The sequence below is a fragment of the Aulonocara stuartgranti genome (genome assembly GCF_965226115.1).
Source record: "Aulonocara stuartgranti genome assembly, chromosome: 23".
Lineage (NCBI taxonomy): Eukaryota > Metazoa > Chordata > Actinopteri > Cichliformes > Cichlidae > Aulonocara > Aulonocara stuartgranti.
Window position 1 is genome coordinate 15768428 of NC_138958.1, and position 26573 is coordinate 15795000.

At 39.9% G+C, this 26573-nt stretch overlaps 2 protein-coding genes across 5 annotated transcripts; one reads left to right on the forward strand and one right to left on the reverse strand.

Moving 5' to 3' along the window:
* The first annotated feature begins 4857 nt into the window (after window positions 1-4857).
* On the forward strand, window positions 4858-20179 carry cUnh19orf44 (chromosome Un C19orf44 homolog). 3 transcript variants are annotated; one of them, XR_014274816.1, is made up of 11 exons: window positions 4858-5309; window positions 9490-9657; window positions 9790-9911; window positions 10006-10531; window positions 11009-11378; window positions 12594-12673; window positions 15172-15643; window positions 16378-16467; window positions 17348-17514; window positions 17714-18069; window positions 20130-20179. XR_014274816.1 is itself a non-coding variant. In XM_082524890.1 (10 exons), the coding sequence occupies exons 1-10, from the start codon at window positions 5190-5192 to the stop codon at window positions 17801-17803; spliced, it is 2205 nt and encodes a 734-aa protein (XP_082381016.1). In that variant the 5' UTR covers window positions 4858-5189; the 3' UTR covers window positions 17804-18733. The 3 variants fall into 3 exon arrangements, 1 of the variants encoding a protein (XP_082381016.1); XR_014274817.1 differs by having other exon boundaries at window positions 20127-20145; XM_082524890.1 differs by lacking the exon at window positions 20130-20179 and having other exon boundaries at window positions 17714-18733.
* akr1a1b (aldo-keto reductase family 1, member A1b (aldehyde reductase)) lies at window positions 18690-26499 on the reverse strand. Of its 2 annotated transcripts, XM_082524893.1 has the most exons (10): window positions 26392-26499; window positions 24711-24885; window positions 22016-22111; window positions 21249-21368; window positions 20927-21078; window positions 20452-20647; window positions 20163-20362; window positions 19705-19777; window positions 19526-19612; window positions 18690-19004 (listed from the first exon to the last, which is right to left on the reverse strand). In XM_082524893.1, the coding sequence occupies exons 3-10, from the start codon at window positions 22094-22096 to the stop codon at window positions 18939-18941; spliced, it is 975 nt and encodes a 324-aa protein (XP_082381019.1). In that variant the 5' UTR covers window positions 22097-22111; window positions 24711-24885; window positions 26392-26499; the 3' UTR covers window positions 18690-18938. The 2 variants fall into 2 exon arrangements, with proteins under 2 accessions (XP_082381019.1, XP_082381018.1); XM_082524892.1 differs by lacking the exons at window positions 24711-24885; window positions 26392-26499 and adding an exon at window positions 24576-24689.
* Between the last annotated feature and the right edge of the window lie 74 nt (window positions 26500-26573).

Below are 26573 nucleotides of genomic sequence, written 5' to 3' on the forward strand. Positions count from 1 at the left end.
GCTTATCGACTCTTACCTGGAGTAAATTTAATTGGTGATTTCTGAGGCTGGTAACTGAAATGAATTTATCCTCTTATCTACAGCAAAAACGGAAAAAGGGGAACATTCAGATCTTTCTTTCCTGTAGTGATGTGAGAGCCAGTTTTATCACACTGTTTGATGATTTTTGGAACTACTTTTAAAGAAACGTTCTTGAAATGGTTCAGACTTATTTACCTTTTGCTTACTTACCGTCTGATAGTAATCATGGTGCCATGAGTTTGGTGGTCTTACAAGACGGGCTATCATTTAGGCTAAATGAGGCACTTTTTCACGACCCACAACATCAATATATAAACATCTTATAGTTGAAATCCATTCTTGCGGGTTAGTTAAATAAGTGAAATTGAACAGGTGGTGAGCTAATCTGAGAGACCGGGACGATAGTAAAGAGCAGCAGCTCAAAGTAGTGAAAGCAAAAACTGAGTGAGCAGGTGTTACAAATCTTTTGAGTGGTGCCTCACTTAATGGTAATTTTTAGTTTATATGTTTTAATATAAGGCACAGCAGCTCGGTTTCATGCTTGTGCTTTGATCTTTTGGAGGCTTCCAGACAGTATGTGATGTTTAGTGGGGATGAAGGTTCAACACTGTCATAAGTGTGCAGTGTAGTTTCACTAGTGGAATGAAAAGTGTTGCATGTGGAAGGTGATGCAGCCAAAGAACTGCAGTGAATTTCTTTTGAGATCACAATAATTAAAAGATGTTTCATTTTGAGGCTGTTTAAAAACACTCAGAAAATGAAGTATTTCATTTTGGGTACAACAGCTTGCCACTGAGGCAATACCCTCTAAGGTACTGCTGCTGTACACTTGACAGGTAGTGCTCATTTGTACTCTTGTAATTTGAAGCTACCATACTGAGAGCAGTCTGAAGCCTAGTTGGTTAGGAACAGTATGTCAGATCCTTCACTCGGATACATAATTAGCACCAAATGTAGGGAGAGGAAGTAGGTGGCAGATCTGAAATGAGTCATAGTGTACTCTTGTTCCTGAGGTTTACTCCTGCAGGAAGCACTAGTTTGATCATTTACGCAGACTGCAAAACTACCAAGGGAAAAGGTTTCATATTCAAATTCATCTTCAATCTTATTTAAGTAATAGCATTAACCTGAAGTGTTCCATAAAAATGATCTTTCTGCTTATTTCTCGAACAGTGTAAAATTTCAGTCTGACGGGGAATTCAAATTCAATCCATCACTGGTTTCATTGTTTCGAAACAGATGAGCCAATCGTAGCGAATGATGACAACAAAATCTCAAGAAGTTGAAAGAGGCCTCTCCATGAAATTATATCGGTATTGGCAGTGTACAGAGACACGATTTGAACTCACAGCACTTTAAATTTCCAGCCACACGCAGATGGTTAAGTAATACAATGATGATGAAAATAAACAATGAAATGTGAAATTCTGCTTAAGCAAAAAGAAAGTTGGAAAGGAAGCAATAACGCAGGACTGAGGAGCTGCTGTATCAGATATAGAACACTGATTCATAAAGACAGTATGGTGTGTGTAGGACTGAATGAACTTATAGTGCCATGGTGTAATTTGTAAATGACTTGTGGCAGGTCAGCACACTGGATGGATGGATGTGTGGGATGGCACTGCTCTCTCTGGCATAGCACTTATCCAATAAGTGGATCTAATGAATTTAATGAGAGGCGTGAGTCATTTCAATAAATGTTCTCCTAGTATCACCACAATGAAACAAACAAAGGAAGAGATGGGGAGACTATTTTTGTGTTCTGACCAGACAGTCAGTACTGCTCTTTTTCAGTCCTTTCCAGTGCTATAGGTATCCCATCATTACAAAGACTTTGCAACAGCAAGTTCTGTTTTGTCCTGACGGCCATTCTTTGATTGAGGTTATAAAATGTGTGGCCTTTTAGACGTAAGTAGTGACTTTGCTAACTGATTTAACACATAGAAGGACATGTGTAGGCAGAATTACAGGATGGAAAAAGTCTTCCACCTGTGTGCTGCATCAGTTTTGTGTGTTCTCAGTCTGCTTATGCAACGGGATTCAACTAATCTAAGTACTGAGAACAGCTCAACTGTAGAGCAGGGGTAATATCAATCACAGGGACTGATGTGAGTTTATCAGTAGCATTACTTGCTTTTAATTACTGTGGTTCTGTCAGCCTGAAACTCAGCTCAGCTCAATGAACTGCTGAGTGGGAACAAGATTTAGAAAAATCTCTACATTGTGATAAGAGAGAAACTCAAGCCGTAGAAGTCCAGCTACTGACTTTGCGCCTTGAACACTGGCATCCCGAAACTGGTGTTTGATCTCTCAAGAATTACCTATGCTGAGTACTCACCTCTTTACACGCCACACATGAACTATGTTGGTCTTACATTAAGTAAAAAGTGAGGGAAAAGTTATCATAATCATAGAGGCAGATAGAGCCACATTAATAAGAAAGACACTGCTGAAATAAACTGGAAGATTTCACAGCTGAGTCAAGCATTGTTACAGACCTAGGGACAACCTCCACCTTCAAGACACCAGCACTCCGCAAACGTTGGCCTGTCTAAGCCACACTTGCAAAAACTGGTTAGAAATAGTTTAAGGACCGAAGAACAAGAGGTGTTGACCTTACCTGAGCTCAATAGCAAATTATGTGGCGACATTCAACTGCAATCCCAGCAGTTCACTTCAGTGCTATGTCACATAATTCCCTTCTAAACAGCTGGCAATTATAGGCTCATATAGGGTGTGATATTTTTAACTCTTTAGCCTACAATGCTGTTATGCTGTATCAGCAACCCACTTTACCCCAGATCCTCCTTTTAATGTATGTACTCACTTCACTAAGGTCAAATCTGTCATCACTCCTGCCTGATTTGCTCTGTTGTCTTGCTTCTATGAGCATACAAAAATAGACTCTATTATCCAGAAACAGCTGTGCTCTCTGTAAGTCTCTGAATAAACCATTTCCAAATATAGATCACTGCAGATCAGATATAAAATATAGTCTTTTGAGTGCAGAAGTGCTGACTGAAATCAAATTGATTTCATGTATATTGTGGATTCTTTTGGCACTGTAACAATATCTCGTCTCCTTTGTTGTCTAGCACTATCATCAGGTCAGAAATTCAATTTGTCCAGTGATTTTGTTTATGACAAAATACCTGCAAAACAAATGACATTCCCATTTGTCTAATCTGTATGTTATCATGCTAGATTCACTGCTGGGACTGTGCCCAGTCTCACAGAGCTGCTAGTGTGAATGAAAACCATTTCTTTCTTTCTTTCTTTCTTTCTTTCTTTCTTTAAAATTATGGAACACTCCCATGATGTTGAAACTCAAAAACAAGATCGCAGGCTTGATTTGAGCTTCCTCACGGGAAACAAAATGTCCTGAAGGGGATTCTATCTTGGCATTAAAGAATCAGCAGCCTGATACAATAACAGGTGATTTCTTAGCACACAGGCTGATAATAAATAATGTTGACTGGGCACATGCAGAGCTAGCCTGGCACAAGGACATGAAAAAACAACAAACCGTGGCCATTGGTGACTCCAGCCCTGTGTGGGAACTAGAAACAGCATTTCCTGTCAGCTGTCTGACTTTTATGCTGCCGCAATCTGACACAGGGCGGGAAAAAGTGAAAAAGACAGACTGTGTTTATCTCCGGGATGTGAGAAGCCAGAAGAAGGCAAAAAAAAAAAAAAAAAATGAAAAACCTGGAACATCTTAGTGTCATCTGCACTGAACCTCTGCAGGCAGCCAGATGCAGGTACTTCATATATTGATCTGTTTGTTTAGTTTATTTGCACAATTCAGCAGCATCTGTGAAGCTATTCCGAAATATCCATAGAAAAATGCGTGCATTTAATTGAATTCCTTTTAAATTGCCCCTTGGTCTCATAATACAAAAAAGATTATCTCAAAACTTCTGATAGTCGCCTCACAACATTTGAAAATAATTAGTAGAAACTCAATAAACACAAAGCAGTTGTTAACGATTTTTTTTGTCTTTGTCTTGCTGCTATTGATCGCTTGAAAACTCTGACATAAGAGCACGATGTAAAAAAAATTCTATCTTTCATATTAGCAGCGAAAATATGTAATCATATATATAGACAGAGAGACTATATATTTTCTTAATGAACAGCAATTCAGATCACACAATATACTAAAGCCTGTTAATATTGCTTAATCGGACGGTTATCTTCGTATAGCAGAGTGGCGCAGCGGAAGCGTGCTGGGCCCATAACCCAGAGGTCGATGGATCGAAACCATCCTCTGCTATCGCATGTTTTAAAATCAGCGCATGTTAAATTTGGTGTACAATTAAACATGCTCATCATAAAGACTCACATTTACCTGCTGGATCGCACAGGGCCAGGGTTACCTCTACAGTCTGTTTAGGATATATTACTATTTCCATTTTGCATTTTCTTGCCATTCTACCATGATTTTTGTAGTATTTATGGAATTATAGAATAATAACTAAACTAGTTTAACTTACTATTATTACCAACAAAACAATACTAATGTGGAATGGGGGGAATGGAGGGAAATGGGCGCATGCTTGGACACAGAGGTATAAACAGAATAGATCGCAAATTACGAACCTTCTTTGATAATGAATAAAACATAGCAGCCAAATAGCTTTAAATATAATTAAAGTAAACATAAAATAGCAAAGCTTAGATTTAATTTTGACTAAAGTGCAGAGATAAAAATGGACTGAATGAAAAAAAAACATAACGGTGCCCATGTAGGACACATACACGTAGCTTCTGTACTGAACTGTAGGTGGCGCTCCAAGGAGAACTTTCTTACTACCAAGAAGAAGAAGACGGAGGCGGAAGCTCTTCCATGGAAACAACAGACGCTTCTAACTCATACTCGTTTACGTAGTAGGTGGGATACGGAAATAATGTAGTTTAATTGGGAACTCCTGAATGTTGCATAATTGATAATTAACTATACTGACAGGAAAGGCATCTAAGTGAGTCTATGTCGAATTTTCTTTGTGCAGTTAGAAGTTTTAGCTTTAGCTACTTGCTAGTCAACAGTAGTCTCTCGTATGCAGGATAACATGGGTTAGCTACTGTGGAAATTGCGTACAAAACATGTGATATTACATATCGAACTGTATCAAGGAGCAGTTTGCCAGAAAGTGAGTGTTTTAAAAATGTGGAAACTAGGCGGCCGAAACTCCGCTGTGGATCGAGCTCAGGCGTTGCTGTCCGCAAAGAGGAGCAATGGAGGAGACGCTCAGGGCTCCAGGCAAGAGTCCTCATCCAAAACACGGGTATGTACCGAGTTTTCTTTAGCTGTCGTCTCCCCCCTTTTTAAGAGCTGTCTGTTCTTACACGGGAAAGTTACCTTGTCTGTGGTAAAATTAAATTTGAAATTCTTCAGCATCATAGTTAAAAGCGATGAAATAATTTAATTTGTTTTCTTGCGTTACGGTTGGTAACAATAATATCAGAATCTTTATTGTAACTTTACTCTGATGCAATGAAATTTTGCATGTAAGATAAAATAACCTTTATTAGTCCCACACGTGGGAAATTTGTTTTGTCACAGCAGGAAGTGGACAGTGCAAAAGTTATATAGCAAAAATTAGAATACAATAAAAATAAATAAAATACTGTACACAACTGTACAGAAGAGAATAAAATAAAACACTATGTACAGTAGAATACATAGAATAAGATATACAATAGGATAAAAATAGAATACAAATGCTGTATACAACAGTAAAAATACAACTTTGTCAGAAAAAGAGTATTGCACTTAGTGTTATTGCACATGTGTGGGTGTGTGTGTTTGATCAGTTGGAGTCTTTGTTGTGGAGTCTGACAGCAGTGGGGAGGAAAGACCTGTGAAATCTCTCTGTCCCACACCGTGTGTGCCGCAGCCACTGAAGGAGCTGTTCAGTGCTGTCAGAGTCTCCTGCATGGGGTGGGAGATGTTGTCCACCAGGGATGGCAGCTTAGCCACCATTCTCCTGTCACTTACCACCTCCACTGGGTCCAGAGGGCATCCTAGAACAGAGCTAGCCCTGTGGATCAGCCTGTTCAGTCTCTTCCTGTTCCCGGCAGAGATGTTGCCATCCCAGCAGACCACACTGTAAAAGATAGCTGAGGCCACCACAGAGTCATAGAAGGTCTTCAGGAGTGGGCCCTTCAATCCAAACGACCTGAGTCTCCGCAGCAGGTACCGTCTGCTCTGCCCTTTCCTGTAGAGGGCTTCCGAATTATGAGTCCAGTCCAATTTGTTGTTCAGATGAACACCAAGGTACCTGTAGCTGTCCACAGCCTCAATGTCCATACCTTGGATGTTCAGTGGTTGCAGTGGAGGATGTTTGTGCCTGCGGGAGTCTACCACCAGCTCCTTGGTTTTACTGGTGTTGATCTGGAGGTAGTTCAGCTAGCACCAGTCCACAGTCTTGGGTCAGTCCTCTGTACTCCTTGTCGTCCCCATCAGTGATGAGGCCGACTATTGCAGAGTCATCAGAGAACTTCTGCAGGAAGCACTGGGTGGAGTTGTGGGAGAAGTCTGCAGTGTAGATGGTGAAGAGGAACGGAGCCAGAACCGTTCCCTGTGGGCCCCCCGTACTGCAGATATGAATAAACAAATAAGTTAAATCCAGATAAAAATTTATAATTTTGATGAAAATGATCAAATAGAGGTTTTAAAGTGGTTTTGCATTGCAGTTCACATCTCTGAGGGCGGTATGTATGTAAATTGCAGATTGTGTGGGTGTAGTTCTACTCCTTGTTACCAGTGCTTTAATGGAGCAGAAAAATGGAGTGTCATAGAGGTTGTTTCTCAGCTTGTTGATACTAGTTTACAGCAGTGGTTCAAACAGGCTGTGAACGCGGTGGGTGGTATTTTCACTCCTGGCTCTCATTCTCAGTTGGCTGTTCTGCTGCTATTCAGGTCCAGGAGTTTTGTCCCACTGAGCTGTGCTTACCGCGTGATGCAGGTCCTTCCTTTCAATAGCAACACTTCAATGTGACATTCTCAGTGGTGCTCTTGTAGAAATTTACCAGCAGATTTTCTAAAGAAGTATTTCTTGTGAGATATTTCTTGTGAGATACTATAAGTGCATTTGTCTGTGAAGGTTCTCAGTCATCCAGGTCATCGTAGTCAAAGGAGCTTGCAAAGAAAAGCGTCTGGACTTCTTTAAGTTGCTTGAAGACGTTTCACCTCTCATCCGAGAAGCTTCTTCAGTTCTAAGGTCAAATGGTGGAGAGTCCCAGATATAAACCTAGTGGGAGTGACCCCCCACAGAGGGACAAAAGGACCCCCTGATGATCCTCTAATCGCCTGAGCCAAGGTGGGAAACTGGGCGTGGACCTCTACATCGGAGAGACCAAACAGCCACTTCACAAGCGCATGGCACAACACAGAAGAGCCACCTCCACAGGACAAGACTCAGCAGTCCATCTGCATCTTAAGGAAAAAGGACACTCTTTCGAGGATGCCAATGTTCACATTTTGGACAGAGAGGACAGATGGTTTGAAAGAGGAGTGAAAGAAGCCATCTATGTCCACTGTGAGCGACCATCTTTGAACAGAGGCGGGGGTTTACGACACCAACTCTCTGCCATTTATAATCCAGTTTTGAGATCCCTTCCCAGACGCCTTAACGCCCACTCACATCCTGAGGCCATCTGATCTCAGGAATTCGCATGATAAGGTGGGGCCAGGTTTCACGATGAACACACCCGAAACTCTGGCTGATTGGGACCCACGCCCAGTTTCCCACCTTGGCTCAGGCGATTAGAGGATCATCAGGGGGTCCTTTTGTCCCTCTGTGGGGGGTCACTCCCACTAGGTTTATATCTGGGACTCTCCACCATTTGACCTTAGAACTGAAGAAGCTTCTCGGATGAGAGGTGAAACGTCTTCAAGCAACTTAAAGAAGTCCAGACGCTTTTCTTTGCAAGCTCCTTTGAATAAGTGCATTTGAGCTCTTTAAATAATTATTTGATTTGTGTAATTTTAAGTCTTTCATATTTTGATGGAATCTTTAATCTTTCCTAAAGACCAGCTTTATTCTATGTATGTATCTATCTATCACTAAACAATGGATTATATAGTATTCGTATAGAAGGTATGATGCCTTCTCACTCTGCCTGGATGGACGCTGCTGGTGAGGCACCTGCTGCTTCGGTAGCTGCTAAGTAGGACCTTTGAAGCCTACATTACATCCTCTTGCTGCCTGGGCAGGTAGGCGGAGGCTGGTGTGGCGTGGTTTTATGGGGAAGCCAGAGGTCAAAAGCTTCACCCTGCTTCTTCCTCAGGTCGCTAACCTGCTGCATAGCAGTTAGTGCCTCCTCAAACGATCCCCTAGCTCGTGATGGCTTATATGGAGAATTCATAATGACCTTGTCTTGGCCAGGAAGGCTGGAGAGATTGAGCCTTGATTGAGCCCTTATCCAGCAGGGGGCCCATGTCCTGAAACAGCTCAGCTTGGTAGGCTGAGAGCAGGATGACCACATTCAGATTTTATATTGACTGCGCTTCTGATTTATAAACCTTTTGGTACATGGAGGCTGTGAAATACTCCATCTTACCTGGAAGGTTTGGTCCCACTGACACAAGTGAACGTCTGTTCAGATAGAGATGAAATGCCACTGACTGCTCCACGCTAAAAAATGAGCCCCAAAATTTGAGGAAAATGTTTAGTAATGGCTCATCTTCTTTATACACACTGGGACAGCAGTCATGAGCTGCTTGATGGGTGCCTGGCGAGTGGGCAATATTTTTCTGTCTTACACATCCCTCTCCTCCCCCCTGATTGCCATACAGGCAATGAAGAGGGGATGGGGTTTTCTCAGAGATGGTCAAGGGAAAGTAGGTGACACCTGGGCAAGGGTGGGACACGACATCCTTAACCTTGCCGCCACTGGCGTTACCCTGAGAGGAGCCAATATCCATGATTACTAAAGGTTAGATTTGACAACTAGCAATAGTCACAAACACAAACCTACTACTTGTCTAGCTAGTTTTTTTTTTAACATGCAGTTTGCAGCAACACAACAGCTGCTATTATAACAAGATATTTCCTTGACAAAAATATATAATTACATTGTAAAAGATGTTCCTGAAAACCAGTAAAACCCACATTCGGACTACCTTAATGGCTGTGTCAATAAACAGATTAATTGAATTATCCTGGTCCAGGACTGCTGAGGAGCTCTTAGAGAATGAGAATGCTTGGTGTGGGGCCAGTTAAGGGGTCAGGGGACCCCGTATCCTTCAAGTGATTGGTGACAGATGTGGTGGTACTGGAGCTTCCATGACTGGTCATGCCAGAAGTTGCTTCCCAGTGAGATCCAGAGTGAGGTTTGATAGAGATGTCATTCAAGTCGTTGTGACTCTGAAGTATAATTCACATGTAAGAGCAGAATGAGGTACTACAGTGATTAAATCTTAAAGCACTTCTTACATAAATATAATCTGTTTCTTTGTAGGTTTCTGTAGGTGAATCTTTCAAACCCAGATCTGCTCCCCCCGAAACACACAAATTATTCCCAGATCTGAGCGACTTGTCCTCAGTCAGTTCAGCTCCTGAGTCTGGAGGGGATGTTAAAGCTACGGATGCTGAAAAGAACCATGGAAGAGAACTGGATTCAAACAAGGTAACTGCTAATTGTTGCTGTTGCTCAATAATGGAAGACTACACATTAGTGTTGTTGAACCCAGTAAATCCAACTTGACATGAATTGTATAATTTTTTTTATTAATTAATTAATTAATAATTTTTTGGTTAGGGTCTCAGGCCACAGAGCTCTCTGGGAGGAGGAAGCAGGTTTTTGAAGAAGGCTCCACCACCAACAAACAGCAGCCAGTCACCCGTCAACCGGGACCAAATGCACCCTGAATCTGAATCAAGGTAAGATTCAACATATAAAAATGTGGTTATTAATTTGCACAAAGAATAAAACGTTTTCTGATGTGAAGTTACCTATTTTAATATCGCTGGTCAGAAATGCATCATCTTCACGGCGTGCCACTCAGACTGCATCCTTGACTAGACTGGCTGAAATTGAGAGTCGCATCCGGAGCCGCAAGCAGGCGCAGGAACAGGCCAGACAGGAGACAAAATCTGCCCTCATTCTGACTTCGGATTTGGGAGTGTCATCATCAGCACCAGCAAGAGTCACCCAAACCCCAGAGACATCTGTGCAACAGTCTGTACAGTCTAGCAGTGACCAGAGCCTGAGGGGAACCCGTTTCCTTAAGAAGAAAGCAGCTGGAGCTCTTGAAAACACTAATACATCTCTTACTATGGCTCCAAAAAGTGTAGATGTTAGTGTGAGAGTCAGGTCCAGAGCAGCAGATCGTGTAGCATCTTCAGAGCGTTTGGAGACAAAGTCAGTTAAACTAACGAGTGGTGTCAGTCTGGAAAGTGATGAAGAAGACATGAAGAAACTGCTTGGAGACTCGCTGGACTCGACAGACTATAGCTTCTTAAGACCTGGGAGACCTGCCTCCATGAAAAAGTCAGATAAGGTACACTTGGGTGGTTTTTTTGCTTGGTTCACTCCCATTACTTACAGCCTATAAACTGACAGCATCATTCTGATAGGCATGAAAACAGTTTTAATAAGAAGAAGAAACATTTTGAACCCAGTTTTAATAAAAGAAAAAGTTGTTTATTACAGGAAATTGGAAATTGTCTAAATTGAATGATTACGCAGGCAGAGCTAAATCATTTTAACATAATAGACAGACTTTTATGCATGACAGACTTTCATTGTGGAAATAATGACAAGCCACATTCACACAGTGGTTGTTAATCATGCCAGACATGTACGTGGTTAAGACATCAGGCTGTTTTCCTGCAACCTGCACTTTAAGGGTTAGAGTGAAAACCTGATAATGTTTTCACTTTAAGGGTTAGAGTGAAAACCTGATAATGTTTTCACTTTGATGGCTCAGAGACACCGTTTTATCAGCTCAAAGCAGCTGTGCTTTCTACTCATACAGGTATTCCTCAAAAGCAGTCATGAAGTTCACTCCACTCCACTTACTGCCGAAGTAATTCCTTCACCACCCTCCAACACAGCACCACCTCGCTCCTCTGCTTCTCCTTCTAACCGGAGTTCTCCTTTCCGATTCACTGGCCATGCCCAGGCCCACTTCAGCCCCTCTGTGCTCTCTTCTTCTCCCTCTCCACCCCGTGTCTCCTCCCCACATCCTCCAGAAAGACCGGGCACCTCCTATAGGCCAGAAAGCCCACAGCGATCCCTGTCCTCCCTCTCAGGACGCAGTGAAGTGCTCTCTCTGGACGAGCTTTTCCCTGTGGAGACGGGATCTGAACGCCCACTCAGTGAGATGAGTTCAGTTTCTTCTGAAGGTGAGAGGTGCTCATCAAATGCATTTAGTCCTAGTGTTCAAGAGTTGATTGGACTCAGCTGTGTTCTTTGTGTTTAACTATTAATAGCAATCTAGGAGTATGATGTATTGATCACTCCTATGAAAGAGAGAGCAACATGGCGCTCATTCCTTTGTACATTAATGACTTTATATCTGAAATAAAATCACTAATGTCCAAATGAACATCTCATTACTGCTCGTATAAAAGAAGGTTACAGTGTGGTCATTCTTCTGTTCAATATTGAAGTAATGTTATACTTGAAGAAAAATTATTAATGACAAAATGAACTCACAGGATGAATCTAATTTGTTTGGCAGTTCTTGGAAAGCTTTTCATGAAGGCAGAAAACAACATTTGTGCTTTCAGAGGGAAAAGGGGGAATAAAGCATGTATTATCAGTGTCTCGAGAACCTTTTTATTGTATCGAGCCACTGTGAGTTTTAACAAGCTGCTGCATTTGATAGTGGATTAATTTGATAACAACAGAAAAAGAATAGATTTTATCTTCTGATGCACAATGGCAAACACGGGTATTAGTTAAACCATCCGTCTTTCAAGCATGTCCATATTTGCAGCATCATCAGTCATTCCCTCAAAATGCACAGTTTTTTTTTTTAAATTACTACAGTTTAACGTGCAAAGAATTAACTTAGTTTAGACTATCTGTGTTTTGGGATATTCTTTTTTAAAATTATATATGTATAGATAGTTCTTTTTTAACTATTCCTATTTAGTGAAGCGCTGTGTAAATGTACAAATAATGTAATAGTTTGGTTTAATAACTGTGATCTAGTGTCCCTGTCATTACCACATGGGAGGTACAACTTCTAGGCCCAAAGACATATTGATAATATTGATAATAAATGTATCTTTACCAGTAATTGATACTGTTGGAGCAGTATGCTACTGGCAGTCATAGTGACCTGAGCTTTATTTCTAGTACCCTGACGTGCATTGTAATAGACTTCGATATGTTCCAGTTTGTCACATAAACCAGTTTTATGAGATTGTCTCAATTTACAAGTTAGCCTCTTTCAATATTCAGTTTTCAGTTTTTAATCATCAGGTGTTTTTAGTGTCTTTTTGTAGCCTTATGCGTTGCACTGCTAGCAGCTATAAACTGAGTAACATGTTATAGTTGGCTACGTGAATATACACTCTAAATTCTGTCATTGTGGTTTTATGTTTCTGCAGACTTCAAGATTAATGTGATGACACTGGATGACCTTGCACCTGCTCGCCTTGAATTTAATGCAGAAACGCCAAGAAAACAGGTGGGAAATGACAGGAATTAGTTCTAAACAAGTATAAAGTGAAGAAGAAAGGAGAAAGTTTGCCATTCAGTGTAGCATAATTTAAAGAGGACCTATTAGTCTCATTTATAGCACCATATTTGTATTCTTGAACTCTGCCAGAGTAGCTTTGCATGATTCAGAGTTCAAAATAATCCATATTTATCTTCGACTCATCATATCTGTGCCTTGGTGCAGCCCCCTCTGTTCATACTCACTCTGAAAAAAACCCATCCAACCAACTCTGCTCTGACTGGCTACCCCTCATAAACTCATGATTTGAGCAGTAGGTGGCTTGGGCTTCTTCCACACAGCTGTGTGCCAGAGATGACCATATAAGACTACACTTGAGTTTTTGGCCCACATAGATGACTTGCACATATGACCTGACTAAACTTTGAGCATTTTTAAAATGAATGTCAGTCACTATAATGGTAAATGCATGAAAGAAAAGAGCATAGCAGGTCCACTTTAAAGGAAATATTTGTTGAATTGCACTCATTATATCTATGAAAACATGTTATACACAAAGTCAAAACAAGCTATGAACACATCATCAACATATCATCTTTTCAGATATGGGGAAACAGCTGTGTTTTGGACCACAAGACATAATTGTTGCAGTTAAAATTATTAGAATTCTGATTTGCTCATCAGCTCCAAATGGAACAGCCAGGTAGTTGGCTGCTAAATGCCTCACTATGATCCCTAGCTGTTGCTTACTTTGTCTGCTGTTGGGTTAGGACTGCTGCTGCCACAGACAAAGAGCAGCAATGATTACCAAAAGAATTTGGTTAAATAACATAAAATAAAAACAATGAGTTTAATGAGAAAGACTTTATTATAGACACTGGATTTGTTGTTTATATAACAAGAATAGCCGGCCACCTAGGGAGCCACCAGCTAGAGTAGTGTCAAAGAAAAGGAAGAAATATTTTAAATTGCTCTTGATGTGATTTCACTGACTGCCTGATGTTCCTTACGGCATTAAATAGTGAGAAAGAAAGCGCAAGGAGCTGTGACTCAGGTATTAATCACAGGTTCCTGATGTTATGTGCAAACATTATTCCACAGTGCACACACTAAATAAATCCTTATTTAGAAAAAGATAATAACTGTATGTATGCAAAGTTGTATCCTTGTGTCTGTGATAGTGATGAACGATAATCGACACCCTGAAGTTAATGTAACGCCACTGATATTAATGCTGGAGACTCTAAATTCTGTCCACAAGGACATTTTCTCCTTGGCGTGGTGCACTGAAATTTGCATTAATAACGAAACCAAAAAATCTTACATCATAAAACAGCCATGTGTTAAAGCCTCACATTAATAACCACAAGCATTAAAACACATATGTGCAATAATCTGGATATTTACATGTGATATCCTAGGGGTTATGATTATAAGTTTGTTTTCTGTCATATCTTAAATATGATTCTTTCTCTGCTCTAAAATGGTCAAAAAACATTCTAAAGATTTATTAGAATAAACTAAATAGAAATAAACTAAATAGAAATAGAAATTTTATTCCACTGTGGCAGTGGAAAAATGAACCTTGGACTAAGTTTGAATTCTAAGAGGCCCACAGAAATGAGATGGTTTACGTTTACGTTTTAAATAGACTGAGTATAACATTAGCATTTGTAACTTTTTTAACAACGCTATCCTATACAATAAACCTATATCATAAGATACATTTATATAGAGGGAATCAAACAGATTCACTCTATATTCTAGAAGTATCTGCTAATTGGTGCTAAATAACCACACTAATTAGCTGTGCTAGAAAGTTCAGTCACCTACACTAGAGCACAAACTTCTTGTTGTGTTGTACCGCACACCAAACCGTATTATTACCTGTATTATTATTAGTGGGGTGGCTGTAGCTCAGAGCAGGTAGAGCAGGTCATCCACCAATCAGAAGGTTGGTGGTTCGATCCCTGGTTGCTGCAGTCTGCTTGCCAAGTATCCTTGGGCAAGATACTGAACCGCAATTTGAGTGGATGTGTGAATGTTAGATAGAAGCAGTTAGGCATAGAAAACATGCTGATGTAAATGAGTTGATGAGACATGTTGTATAAAGTGCGCAAGTAGAAAAAGTAGAAATGCTCCAAAATACTAACAACACAAATACTGTTGAGTGGTCCAGTTTACAGACTTTAATTGAAGGAGGTGAACCAACTGACAGCTGTTCTGCTGAGATATATACAGCGAATTCTAGTTATCCTGTCTCAAGGAGATAAATGGGGCAGTAGTAATGCTCCTATTCTTGAGAGGATGAACTTACATTTTGAGATACTCTTCAGCTGGAGAAAGCAACTGTTTACTGCATTTTATTGTGTTTGTCAAATTTCCTTGCATGCAGGTGAAGGCTGATTGTTAGTATATGTATAATATTCTTCAGGGGACCCTTTGTCTGAGATCTCTAAATTCTCTGAAGGACTCCCTAGACTGATATCTTTGCTTTCATGAAACAGGGTAGCCCTGTTCCAGGATCTCCAGACAGAAAGCAGCAGCTACACGAGGAGGAACAGCAACAAGACCAGCTGCTGGATTACCAAAGTGACTTTGAGAGTGAGAGCAAAACAGAGCCAGATTACAGTGCCAGTCAAGTGTCAGAGGATCTCCAGAGAAATGGAGGTGAAGAGAAGATGGTGTCAGAAGTCAGAGATGGGGGTTTGGATTCAGACATGTCTGATGGGAGGACAGAAGATGATTATTCGAGAGCTTTCTCAGAAGCAAGTCATTCCTCCACCTCACGGACCTCAGATCGCAGTCACACTTCCAAGTCAAACAGCCAAGGCAGAAGTGAGGACTCCAGACCGTCATTATTACATGAGGGCCAGGCTTCATATCAACAGTCGAGGAGACGTACTTCAGCCAGAAAGGTTTTAAAAGAGACTGCAGTACAGACCCATTCTGGTCCACTGGCTTCAACATGGCCAACAGGTTTGTCTGCTACACATAGTATTTGTCTATCTAAGATGTGAGAGAGACACCATTTCTCACCAAAATTCCTTTAAATCATCTTATTAAGTTAAAGGAGATCTTGTTTGTATGAAGGCGCTAATCTGAACTTTATCTTGCATTGTTCTTTGGATCTAAGAGAAATACTTATTTACTTTTTAAAATCCTGTAACTAAAATGCCAGAGTAAACTGATATGTCTGAAGCTGACTTAGAAAGTCCACAGAATCCACAAACTTCAGAGCATTTTAAAGGTCAGGCTCTGTGGCTTCAGGCATGTGCAGAGAACTAGGAATAATTTTAGGTTGTTGGACTTGAGTGAGCAAGATAAAGAGTGAACTTGGCTGTGCAATACTCTGTAGGTAGGTAGGAAGGAATTTTAAATTGGATCCTTAATGCAACAAGTGTCACAGGAGCAGCCATTTGGCATTTGCGTTGCCTGCAAGCACTGGAAGGCAGATTTAATGAGTGACGAAAGCAGTGAATTGCAGAAATCAATACAAGTTAAGATGAATTCATGAGTGAATATCTGAAGCTTCTTTTCACAAAAGAAGAGAAGCTTGAGCGCTGTTTCACGTTGGTGTTGATTGACAGGGACTAACGTAAATGAGTCCATGATTATGTATGCCGATGTGAACCAGAGAGGTCCCCATTTTCTGAGTGGGCAACTAGAACTTATGTCTTATCGCATTGAGCTTTAATTTTTTTTTTTTTCAGATATTCCTGCTGTGGACCCTATGGTGAGCATGACCTACATAAATCCTTCTCCAGTGGTCAGTCATACCCTCAATGCAGAAATGGTAGAAGGTGAGAACCAATAAAACTAAATAAAATACAAAATAATTAAAAAAAACATTCTATATTTTTTAACATATGTACTCTTCCCATGGTCGATGTTTAAAATTTTGCTCTTTCACGTGCTTTTTTACCCCTCAGCTGTAAAAGTCTGATTGGGTATTGTTGTCACCCTGCCAGGCGGGCAGGCATGCAGTAGGGGTTTTCAAACTGATACCATAGAATCACCTACAAAAAATCTTCGATGAGTTTGAATCTCAGTGACATTGACCTCAAAGTCAAGGTCAGAGCTCAAGTTTTCAGAAAATCTTATGAATGCAATAACATGAGAACAAAGCGATGTATTATTTTAAAATTCATACCATAGGTGTACCTACTAAGAGCCTGGGGTGTACTAGTACATCAGGCCAATTATGCTCCTCATTGGTTAAAAAAAGTGATCATGATTTTCTCCAAAATGTTTCAAAAATAAGATTTTTGATGGCATTTTCCACATGATCTTGCTGACAGATTAACTAACAGACAGCACTGAAAACACACTTTCACTGAGACTCTTCACTTTGTCAAGAAAACTAGAAAGTTGTCAAATTTTGGATTTGTCACACTGATAACAGAAAATCTTTTAAACCTGGATTCAGATGGTAATTCTCAGGGATTATTAGGGTTTGTACAAGGATGATGGCAAATTTCAAGTGAGTCATACTGATGGCTGTGGTGGGGCCATTTAAAAAAAAAATTATGAAGCTGTAGCGCCATCTATAGGTGATATACTGGGAGACAGTGCCTTCCAGATCAGTTAAATAGTTAAAAGACATTTTTTGTTACTGTCATTTAAACATTCATAAATATTTCAACTTAAACCTGCAATGTGTATCCCTTGGTTCTCCATCAGCAATCAGCACCTTCAATCCAGCTGTATTTGTTCTCAATGAACTGCTAAAACAGCAGCTTGCCATGACAAGGCGGTTCATTGAAAGCAACCGCCACCTGCACTCCAGCCTGGTGCAGAGTCTGGAACCACCAAACTACAGATATACCACTCTCGAGGACACCAAGAAGGTAAAGTATACTCACGCACTGGCTGTGAATAACACTTATCTGTAGCTTTTTGGCTCAGTAATGGAAATAACAGACATTTAAAGTGTACTCATTGTACTAATTTCCAGCTCATTATTTTTATTTTTCATCTCCACAAAAGTAATTTCAAAACAATACTGGTCAAAGCGTGACTTAGTGAAACTTTCCCCTCTGTTTTCAGCTTATCCACATGCACAGATCTCCCAAACTGACAATGAAGGAAGCTTTAGAGGAGGTACTGCAGGAGATGAGAGAAGACCATTGTATGTGACCACTGTGATTGCAAGGACCAGAAGCTGGATTGTGTCTTTATTTTTAAAGACATTTTTATACACATTTTAAAAACTTTTTTTTCCCTTCTCAGTGGAAAATGACTATTATTCATAAAACACTGCGTGGAATTTTATATCAAGTGTCAAAATCAAGAGCTGGCAGCCAAATCCATCACTTTAGGTTCTTAATACTGGAGTGGACATTATAAGGCTGTGGTCTGCTAATGTAAAGATGGGCACACCTCCACAGCACCTGCAAGTTAAGGTAACTAACACAGAATGCAACAAAGTTGAAAGCTGATGCTGAAGGTAGACAAATTCATCAGAAGTGAGATTTAATAGCCTTAATAGTTATTTAGACAACTTCTGTTTTCAAAGAATGTGATTTTTGAATTCATACACCATCAGTGATTTGGAGTCATAGGTGGAGAAAGGAGGCATCAAAGTCACAGAATTTAAAAAAAAAAAAAAAAAAAAAAAAAAAAGGCATGGAGTTACAGCACATTTCTCAACTTTAATTTTTATGTGGAGTTAGTTTCATGGCCTGCGTTTTTAATGAAATTTAAGTTTCATTACTTCTATATCAGGATGCATTTGGTTTTAATGCTCACCCCATGCAAACCATGGATGTCATGCTTGTGAAACAGGTTGTTGGGTGTATGTAAGCCTTCTTGTAGAACTGCACTCACAATTCACAAATTACTATTAATTACTTGACTGTATTATACAGACTTGTTTTTGTTGCATGATTGAGGTGGTCATGTAGACCAGATGAAATGAATGGGTTTAAATGGACACACCAAACAGAATCTTAAAAGCACTTTCTTCTAAGATATAATATTAAAGAGACAGCTTAAGCCAATAATCATTCAGTGAAATAAACGCTTGCAAGGGAAGTAACAAAATGTTTATTAAAAAATTAACACATACTGTACGGTGTTTTTACAGTTACCAGTTTTTCAGTCTCAACCACCAATATTAACTTGAATTACTCTAACGGCAAGTGCAGAATTGAACAAAATCTAAAGACAAACTTCGATGGCAGGACCCAGGAACATTTATCAGTGATGTGGGAAGGTGAAGGTGTGTTGATGGGGTTGTTGAAGGCACAAATTCAGGCTGTAGTGTGAGTTGTCAATATGGGTCATTGAAAGGGTAGAAGGGATGTCCGGCATCCCTGGGAACACGCTTTCCTTCCACCTGCAGTAACAAAAGTTAAACACATTTAGCTTTTTTTGTTTGCATTTTGCAAGTTCATGTGTTAATTCTTGACATCAACTGTTTTTTTCCTGTTTAACCAAAACTGTCTGAAAATACGTATTCCACTATGGCTTAGCTGGTAAAAATCAACCATCTCCTTTGAATAAATTTTTTTTTATTTTTTAAAAATGAGCCAACTTAATAATTCTTTAATGACTTTATTGTATTCAATGAAGAGATGGAACATTTAATATTCATATAATGAACATTTTCCAAATCACACATAAGAGCTCCATAATCCAATATAAACTAACTTCAACCCACCCCCATCTTCATAATCATAGGATAGGTATAGTATTTTTATTATTTTCAGCTCGTATTTACAAGATTTACACAAACGTTGTGCAGTGTTGCATCTCTGTCTCTGCTCATCACTGCAGAGCTGATGTAGACAGTAAGAGCTCCTTAGCGGTTATGTCCCAACATAAAGATTTATTAGAGTACTGATTAAGTCCACTTACTTCGATCATTGGTACGATGTAGCGCCAGCCTCTGGTCAGTGCTGCGATACTTTTCATTTCTTCTGCTTCAAGGGTAAAGTCGAACACCTGACAACATAACAAAACCCTTTACATACAACACAACATACCTCACTGTAGCTGGACCACAAAATGTAACATTTATTTAAATCTCACTTCACCTGTATGTTTTCTTTGATGCGGGACTCGGTCACACTCTTAGGGATTGTTACGACTCCACGTTGTGTCTGCCACCTGGAAATACAGGATTTGTGTTGATGTGAAGCTGCTGAAGGGTTTCGTCACCATACCAGTGTGCATTTCTGCCCAGAGCATCAAGCACACGAGTTTTATACAAGTAGTATGCTGCTTTTTTTAGCTTTAGTTTGCTGTTTTAAGACTACAAATGTGAGTAAAGTTGCCATGCACTACACAGTTTAGATGCATGCTGAGCTACAGACTAACAAGCTGAATCAGGATGTGTTTTTGATGATATCATTTGAAATGTAAAATTGGAAACCTTAAGAAACAAAGAATGTAAAAAGGTCGAAGATAAACAGAGACACAGTGTGATCTTTGCATTTTTTTTTTATTTTTTTTTTAGCAGAGTTCTTTTGGATATTCTGATCTATAGACTTACCTCAGGAGAATCTGAGCTGGAGACTTTTTATATTTCTCTGCAAGGGAAGAGATCACAGGCTCCTCCAGCAGGATGGGTTCGTTCGGATGTTTCCAGGCTCGATCAGCAGACCCCAGTGGACTGTAGGCCGTCATCACCAGGCCCCGATCCCGACAGTGGGCCAGCAGCTCTACCTGGGCCAGATAGGGGTGGCACTCTACCTGTCCAGCAAAAATGAAGCAATACCAGGGTCACCTCCGGCATTTTACAAACACCTTTTATTACCATCAAGATCACAAACATCCTGTACCTGAAGGACAGTTGGTTTGACACTGGCGACCGACAGGATGTCATCAATCTGCCTGCTGTTGAAGTTGGACAAGCCAATGGCTCGGACAAGACCCTTTCCCACCAGTTTCTCCATGGCAGACCAGGTCAGCTTGTAGTCTGTGTCATCATATAGCAAGGTGCCATCCTCCTTTCTGGGGAAAGTAACGTCTCCTCGTCTAGGAGCAAGTCAAGAAGGTCTCAAAATACAGGCTTGTTTATCAGTTTGAGCATCAACTAACTTTTAAGAAATGTCATAATTTTTTTATAAACACTTTTTAATGAAGTAGTATAGTTCTTGTCAAAATCGTTTTAAGATTTTAAAACTATTAACCTGTGAGCAGATTAATTTGGCATAAGATATACAATAATCCATCAGTTATCTTGATATAACAAAGGTGGTTTTGGGAACATAAGCTAACTGTCTCATTATTGGACCATGTGGAGGCTGAGCTCACTGAAAGGCGTAAGGCCAGTGGATGAGGTAGAGGTCCAGGTATTCAAGTTTCAAGTCCTTCAGGGTCTTCAGGAGGGCTGGCTCGACATCATCTGGATGGTGCTTGCTGTTCCACAGCTTGGATGTGATGAACACATCCTCTCTTCTTAGGGACTGGAGCACAGAACACGATAGATATGAATTCTTTGTTTTTTGTTTTTAAAGACAGTAGTAGACCAGACTGGTCAGTAAAGTCTGACAAGTCTAGAATCAGTTGCTCTCAGGGGACACATTTTATGTGTGTTTTTACTGGAGCTTTGAACAGTTTGGTGAAGCAGTTCTACCTTTTCGGGTCCGAGCTTTTCCTGCAGGGCTTCTCCAATCTCAGCCTCATTGCCATAGATGGATGCACAGTCAATGTGGCGATACCCAGCTTCCAGTGCCCAAATAACTGCTTGTTTCACCTGTTAGAAATAAATATACAAGTTTCAGTAAGTACCCATACACGTTCTTAATGTTTGTACCAAAAAATCTAAACTTAACATCAGAATCTGCTAAATTCTCAGACCAACAAGTGAAAAAAATAAATGGGCTGCAATTACCGGACATAAAACAATACTATATTAGACTTTCATTCACTGGATACTTAGAGCTTATCAAACGATTTCTTGTCCACTTGGGGGCAGTGAAGCATATTGATAGGAATTTATGGGCAAAATCAGTTTAAATGTAGGACAATCTAAATGTAATAAACTGTATTTTTCCCCATTTCTAATACATTGAAAATAATATATGGTGAAAATAATGTCTTCCCCTTGTTCCTGTCTACTCTTCATTACTACCCTGTCAATATTTTTTTTTAAATAATAAATAAATAAAATAGACAAGACAAAAAAAACAATCCAAAAAGCTGAGAGAACTGCAGAGTTGAATTTGTAAAAAACAGAAAGCACTTCTCAGTTTACACATGCCAATTTAATTAAGGATACAAAAAAGTGCAACTTTATTGTGTGACATTAAGATGAAGGAAAGGGGTAAACACAACGCCATTTTATTTTATTAGAAAGTCTCAAATGGCTTAAAAACAGGAGGACAGAAGTGCAGTTTCTACCTTTCCAGGCTCACTCTTCCATGTTCCCAGTCCAATGAGGGGCATCTTGCGCCCTGTGTTAAGAACTGCAAAGTCATTCATGCCTCTCAGAAGCACCTTAAAAAGAAAAGCAGAGTAAGAGCCAGTCAGTAAGACCTGCTCAACTCAGGTGGCTGTGAAAAAGTAGGAAGTGTGTACACCATTCGGTAGTTTTATACTGCATAAACTTAAGACAAAGACAAGGATGCACACAAACACAGGTCTTAGGAGAAACTGACAGCAAAGGAAATATATGACGGTGTAACAACAGTATGTCACAGTTTTCACAGTATAGCATTATTATTGATATTCTCAGGTAGAATGACCAATTATGCTTTGAAAACAGAGTTCAAACCATTAATGAGTCCAGCAGGTACAGCTGGACAGATAGGATTCTTGATCCATATACTTATTATCCCAAACATCACAGTCAAACAAATGAATATAAATAACAGCTGAAGAACTGGTAGAGCAACTGTCCAACTAGTAAAAGGAAGATCCAATTAAACTCATATTGACTGACAAATGCAAGGAGAGACTGTGCAAAGCCTTTGTAAGTGATATATCCATATCAAAATTTAGCTTAGATTAAACACAAGATCTCATGATGAGAATGCAGCCAGAACACTAGAATTAAGTTTGTATACAGGAGTAAAAATATTAGCTTATGAAAAACATTTCTGAATTGAAAGCTTGCACATCTTAAAGTATGAGAATTTCCAAAGTTGTTTTTGCACCAAAGGGAAAAAGGAAAAGCTGAAAAGGAAGCATGAAAGGAAATGAAGGCTGCTGACTTGCATTTTCAACAGCTAGAGGGATGTGATCATTCCCCTCACTATATAATAATTACAATACTTCAAATAAAAAGACCTGAAAGTAAGAAACTTGAGGATTTTTCTCAGAGTTGGATTTGAGATTCAGCAGCCAAAGAAATTTCTCAAAGTGCACTCACACAAACATTAATTATACAAAACCCATATATGCAAAATTGTTTCTCATCTAATTTTGAACACCATAGAAACACATCTGCTTTGATAATACCTGCCATAGATGTGTATCAGTCAATAAGTAGTGCAAGCCCAGATGTAAAAGAGCTCAGTGTGGCAGCGTGTAGAAGGAACTACATTCCTGTTGATCCAAGACACCTGTACCCGCCCTCTCTGACTCGCACCGCCTAACACAAACACTATCTGCTTGTTCCACATTCCTCTCAGACATCTTCCACTGATGGCACAAATAGTAACTGCTTTCAGCTGCTTCCGTATTCAACAGATTTTCTTTATGTCTTATGCAATTTCAAAGGGATTTGTCTCTCCTTCTGGGTGCCTGCTAGGGATGTTTCACTTGTTAGGCAAATGTGTAAACTACTACACTATGAAGCCACAAAGTAAAAAAAAAAAAAAAACTCCACATAACACCACATCAGTTCTGGTGGCTACTTGGTGCCTTTTGAGATTTTGAAGGCTTGATCACTAGATAACAGAGGGTGGAGTAACTTTCCTCGGAAACAATTTAGTCAGAATCTACAAATGATCTGTGAACTTCTTGGTTATCATCTACTGACATCAGTAGCTTTCACTAACAGGCCCACACACTTTGTGGTTCCCACGTCAATGTCAGCTTTTAAGCACCTGATGTCTTTCTTTGAAAGCATTATAGAGAGACACATGACACTCTAATAACTGAGCATTATTGATAGAAGTATGATTCCAGAGGGAAGAAGGGCAGTTTCTTTGTTTTGGCTGTTGAATGCATGCATGCATGCAGTTTTATATCCAAATGACCACTGAAATGGCTCCAAAAAAGTGGTCGCCTACAAGGTGCATGCTGCTTTTTGCCCTTTGAAATAGTTCTATTGTTGGTTGAAGATACAGAAGAGGGAGAAGCGGAGGCCGTGTTCAGAGGCCAACTAGAAAATGACTTTTATGGTTAGAGCTATATTTTGCCCTGTTTCAGCAGGTCTGACGGCTCTTTTTGATGTCGTATGTTAAACTTGTTTTCCTTTTGCATTCTTTTTTTATTGCAGGAAAGGAAAGCGGTGTTAATTTGGTTTACAACTCGACTGACCAATCTGCAAAAACACCAGTATTTTCCAGATCTTTCAAAAAAATCCCTGAAAGTCAGCTGGTTTTCTGGAAAGTCACGCGCCCTGCCACACCTCAATACCACTGTCCTCGCGCTCACTGTCCTTCGACATCAAAAAAAAACTGCTGAACCCCCCTTAACAAATCTGCAAATAAGGAGTGACGTTTGTATTATGTAACAAATGGTAGCAAACAATGCTACACTTAGTAAAGAGGGAGCTACGGTTAGATAAAGTATTGTGGCTGTGTGGTCACTCGGTGGCTTCGCTTGTTGCTGAGATTGTCTTCAGGAGAAAAAAAAAGGAATGTAACAGCTGCTCGTTAAAAACATCAGCCGCCACACTTTCTGTTGAAATAACAGCCGGCTGCTGTTGTAGCTTCTATTGAAGTCAACTCTCACATTCTCTCGCGTTACTCCCTTTAAAGTCGGTTTTTAGTAGAAGTCTGCACACACTCACCCTGCTGCCGAAACCGACACACAAACGACACAGCGTCTGCTTTAGGAGCTGACACTTCAGTGACTGCATGCTGTAAAATTATGTGACGTGAATTCTGCTTCACGGCTCTGTGCTCACTTTGATTCGTCAACTTACTGTTTCAAGGTTTTAAAAGCTGCCGACTTCAGTCAACGACCTGTTCCGGTTGTCCTCCTGCAGCGTAGGACCACTGTGCATAGAGTGCTGTTTTCTGCTAAATGTTCAAAAACACCACCTCATCTTGTTGACGTTTTCCTTTTCCGGTATGATAGTTCTTCCATTTCCGGGGAATCTAAAGGTAGTTCACAGAAAAATAATAATAATAACGTAAAAATGCAGAAACCGTGTAATAGAACGGGAAAAGGTCTACTCTGAAATAAAGTAAAAACTATTGGATTATCTTAATTTAAGGACTTTCAAATAGTTACTAGCTTTAGTGGCTTACTTTGCATATATCGGATATCAATCCAAATGTAATTTATCTAGAGAACAAAAGAAGCGATGTTCCATTTCAAATTTACGTCGTTTTTATAAATAATAAATAAACAAATTAATAAAGTCCTTCGGATGTCCCCAAGTATGTTATTATGTAGTAGGATATTAACGAATATGCATGATATTGTATCAATGATTTAAAAGAAAAATGTGGGTTTCCCCCATATGGGTTTTTCTTTCTTTTGGGGCATATGGGTGCCCCAAAAGACAAAACTGCTGTGGGCTCTGTGTGGACACATCCACCTGGGACGCAGGTGTGTCAAATGTGGGTTTGCCCTGCTCATACAGCCCCACAGTTCACCTGCTTTTCTTAGGCGTGATCAGGAGGGACAGGATTACACAGTCCTGTGAGTACATTCGAGAGACAGTTAAGGCTGAGCAATTTGGAGACAAAGTTAGAGAGTCATGTGCAGAGGAGGGGTAGCGGATACAATGGACAGAGGATGTTAAATACTGAGCTGCCAGACAGGAGGAAAAGAAGACCTCAGAGGAGACCCGTGGAGGTATTTACACAGGACATACAGAGTGTTGGTGTGACAGAGGGGGATGTTAGGGATAGAGTGAAATAGATGCAGATGTAGTTTAATAGTTAATAGTTAATAGTTTAATTATTTATATAGCACATTTAATTACAACAGGAGCGTTGACCAAAGTGCTGTACAAGAATACAACATACATAATAAAACAACTTAGAGTATTAAAAGCAAACACCAAATATGAATTAACAAATAACAAATAACTCTCATGCTGTATTAAAAGCCAGTAAATAAAAATGCGTTTTAAGATAAGATTTAAAAAGATTGACAGTAGGAGCCTGTCTGATGTGTAAATTATTCCACAGCTTAGGCGCTACGACTGCAAATGTACCCTGTGATGACTCAAAAAAACGGTTAAATATTAGTTTTTTGTTTTTGTTTTTCAAACTACGTTTTAGCTTATAGTTTAATTTTAGTTAACCATCATATATTTGTTTAATCTAAAATAGTGTACGTACACTCCCTACCGGTAGGGGGCAGAGTGCTGGAAAAACATGCACCACCAACAAGGAAGGAGGGTGGTAGAAACGGAAGTAAGATCAATATCAACAACCTGAGTTTACAACTCAAGTCGAACTTTGCTGCAGTAGCGGATAACATTTCTGAAGTTATTGTTATAACTTCTTACGCTTTAGTATTGTTCGGTGCATTATGGGGGAAGCTTCAGCCCATGCGCTGTGGCGGCGGTTTATCTCTGTGCTCAAACTCAATGGCTAGTTTGGAGATAAGTTAGCTCACTTTTTGTCAGCTGACTGGCTTGAACTTACTTTGGCCGTCTCGGGTATAAAACTGTCGTCTGATATGCTCGGATATTGCTTTCGGGTTAGTTTGAACACTGACGTAGGCTTAGTCAGAGAGTGTTCTCGCTGCTGTTGACGCGTCCCGGTACAGTCGTCTTTGCAATGATCCTGCAGCTGCTGCCACCAGTCATCTAGCTGGCTCCTCTCCT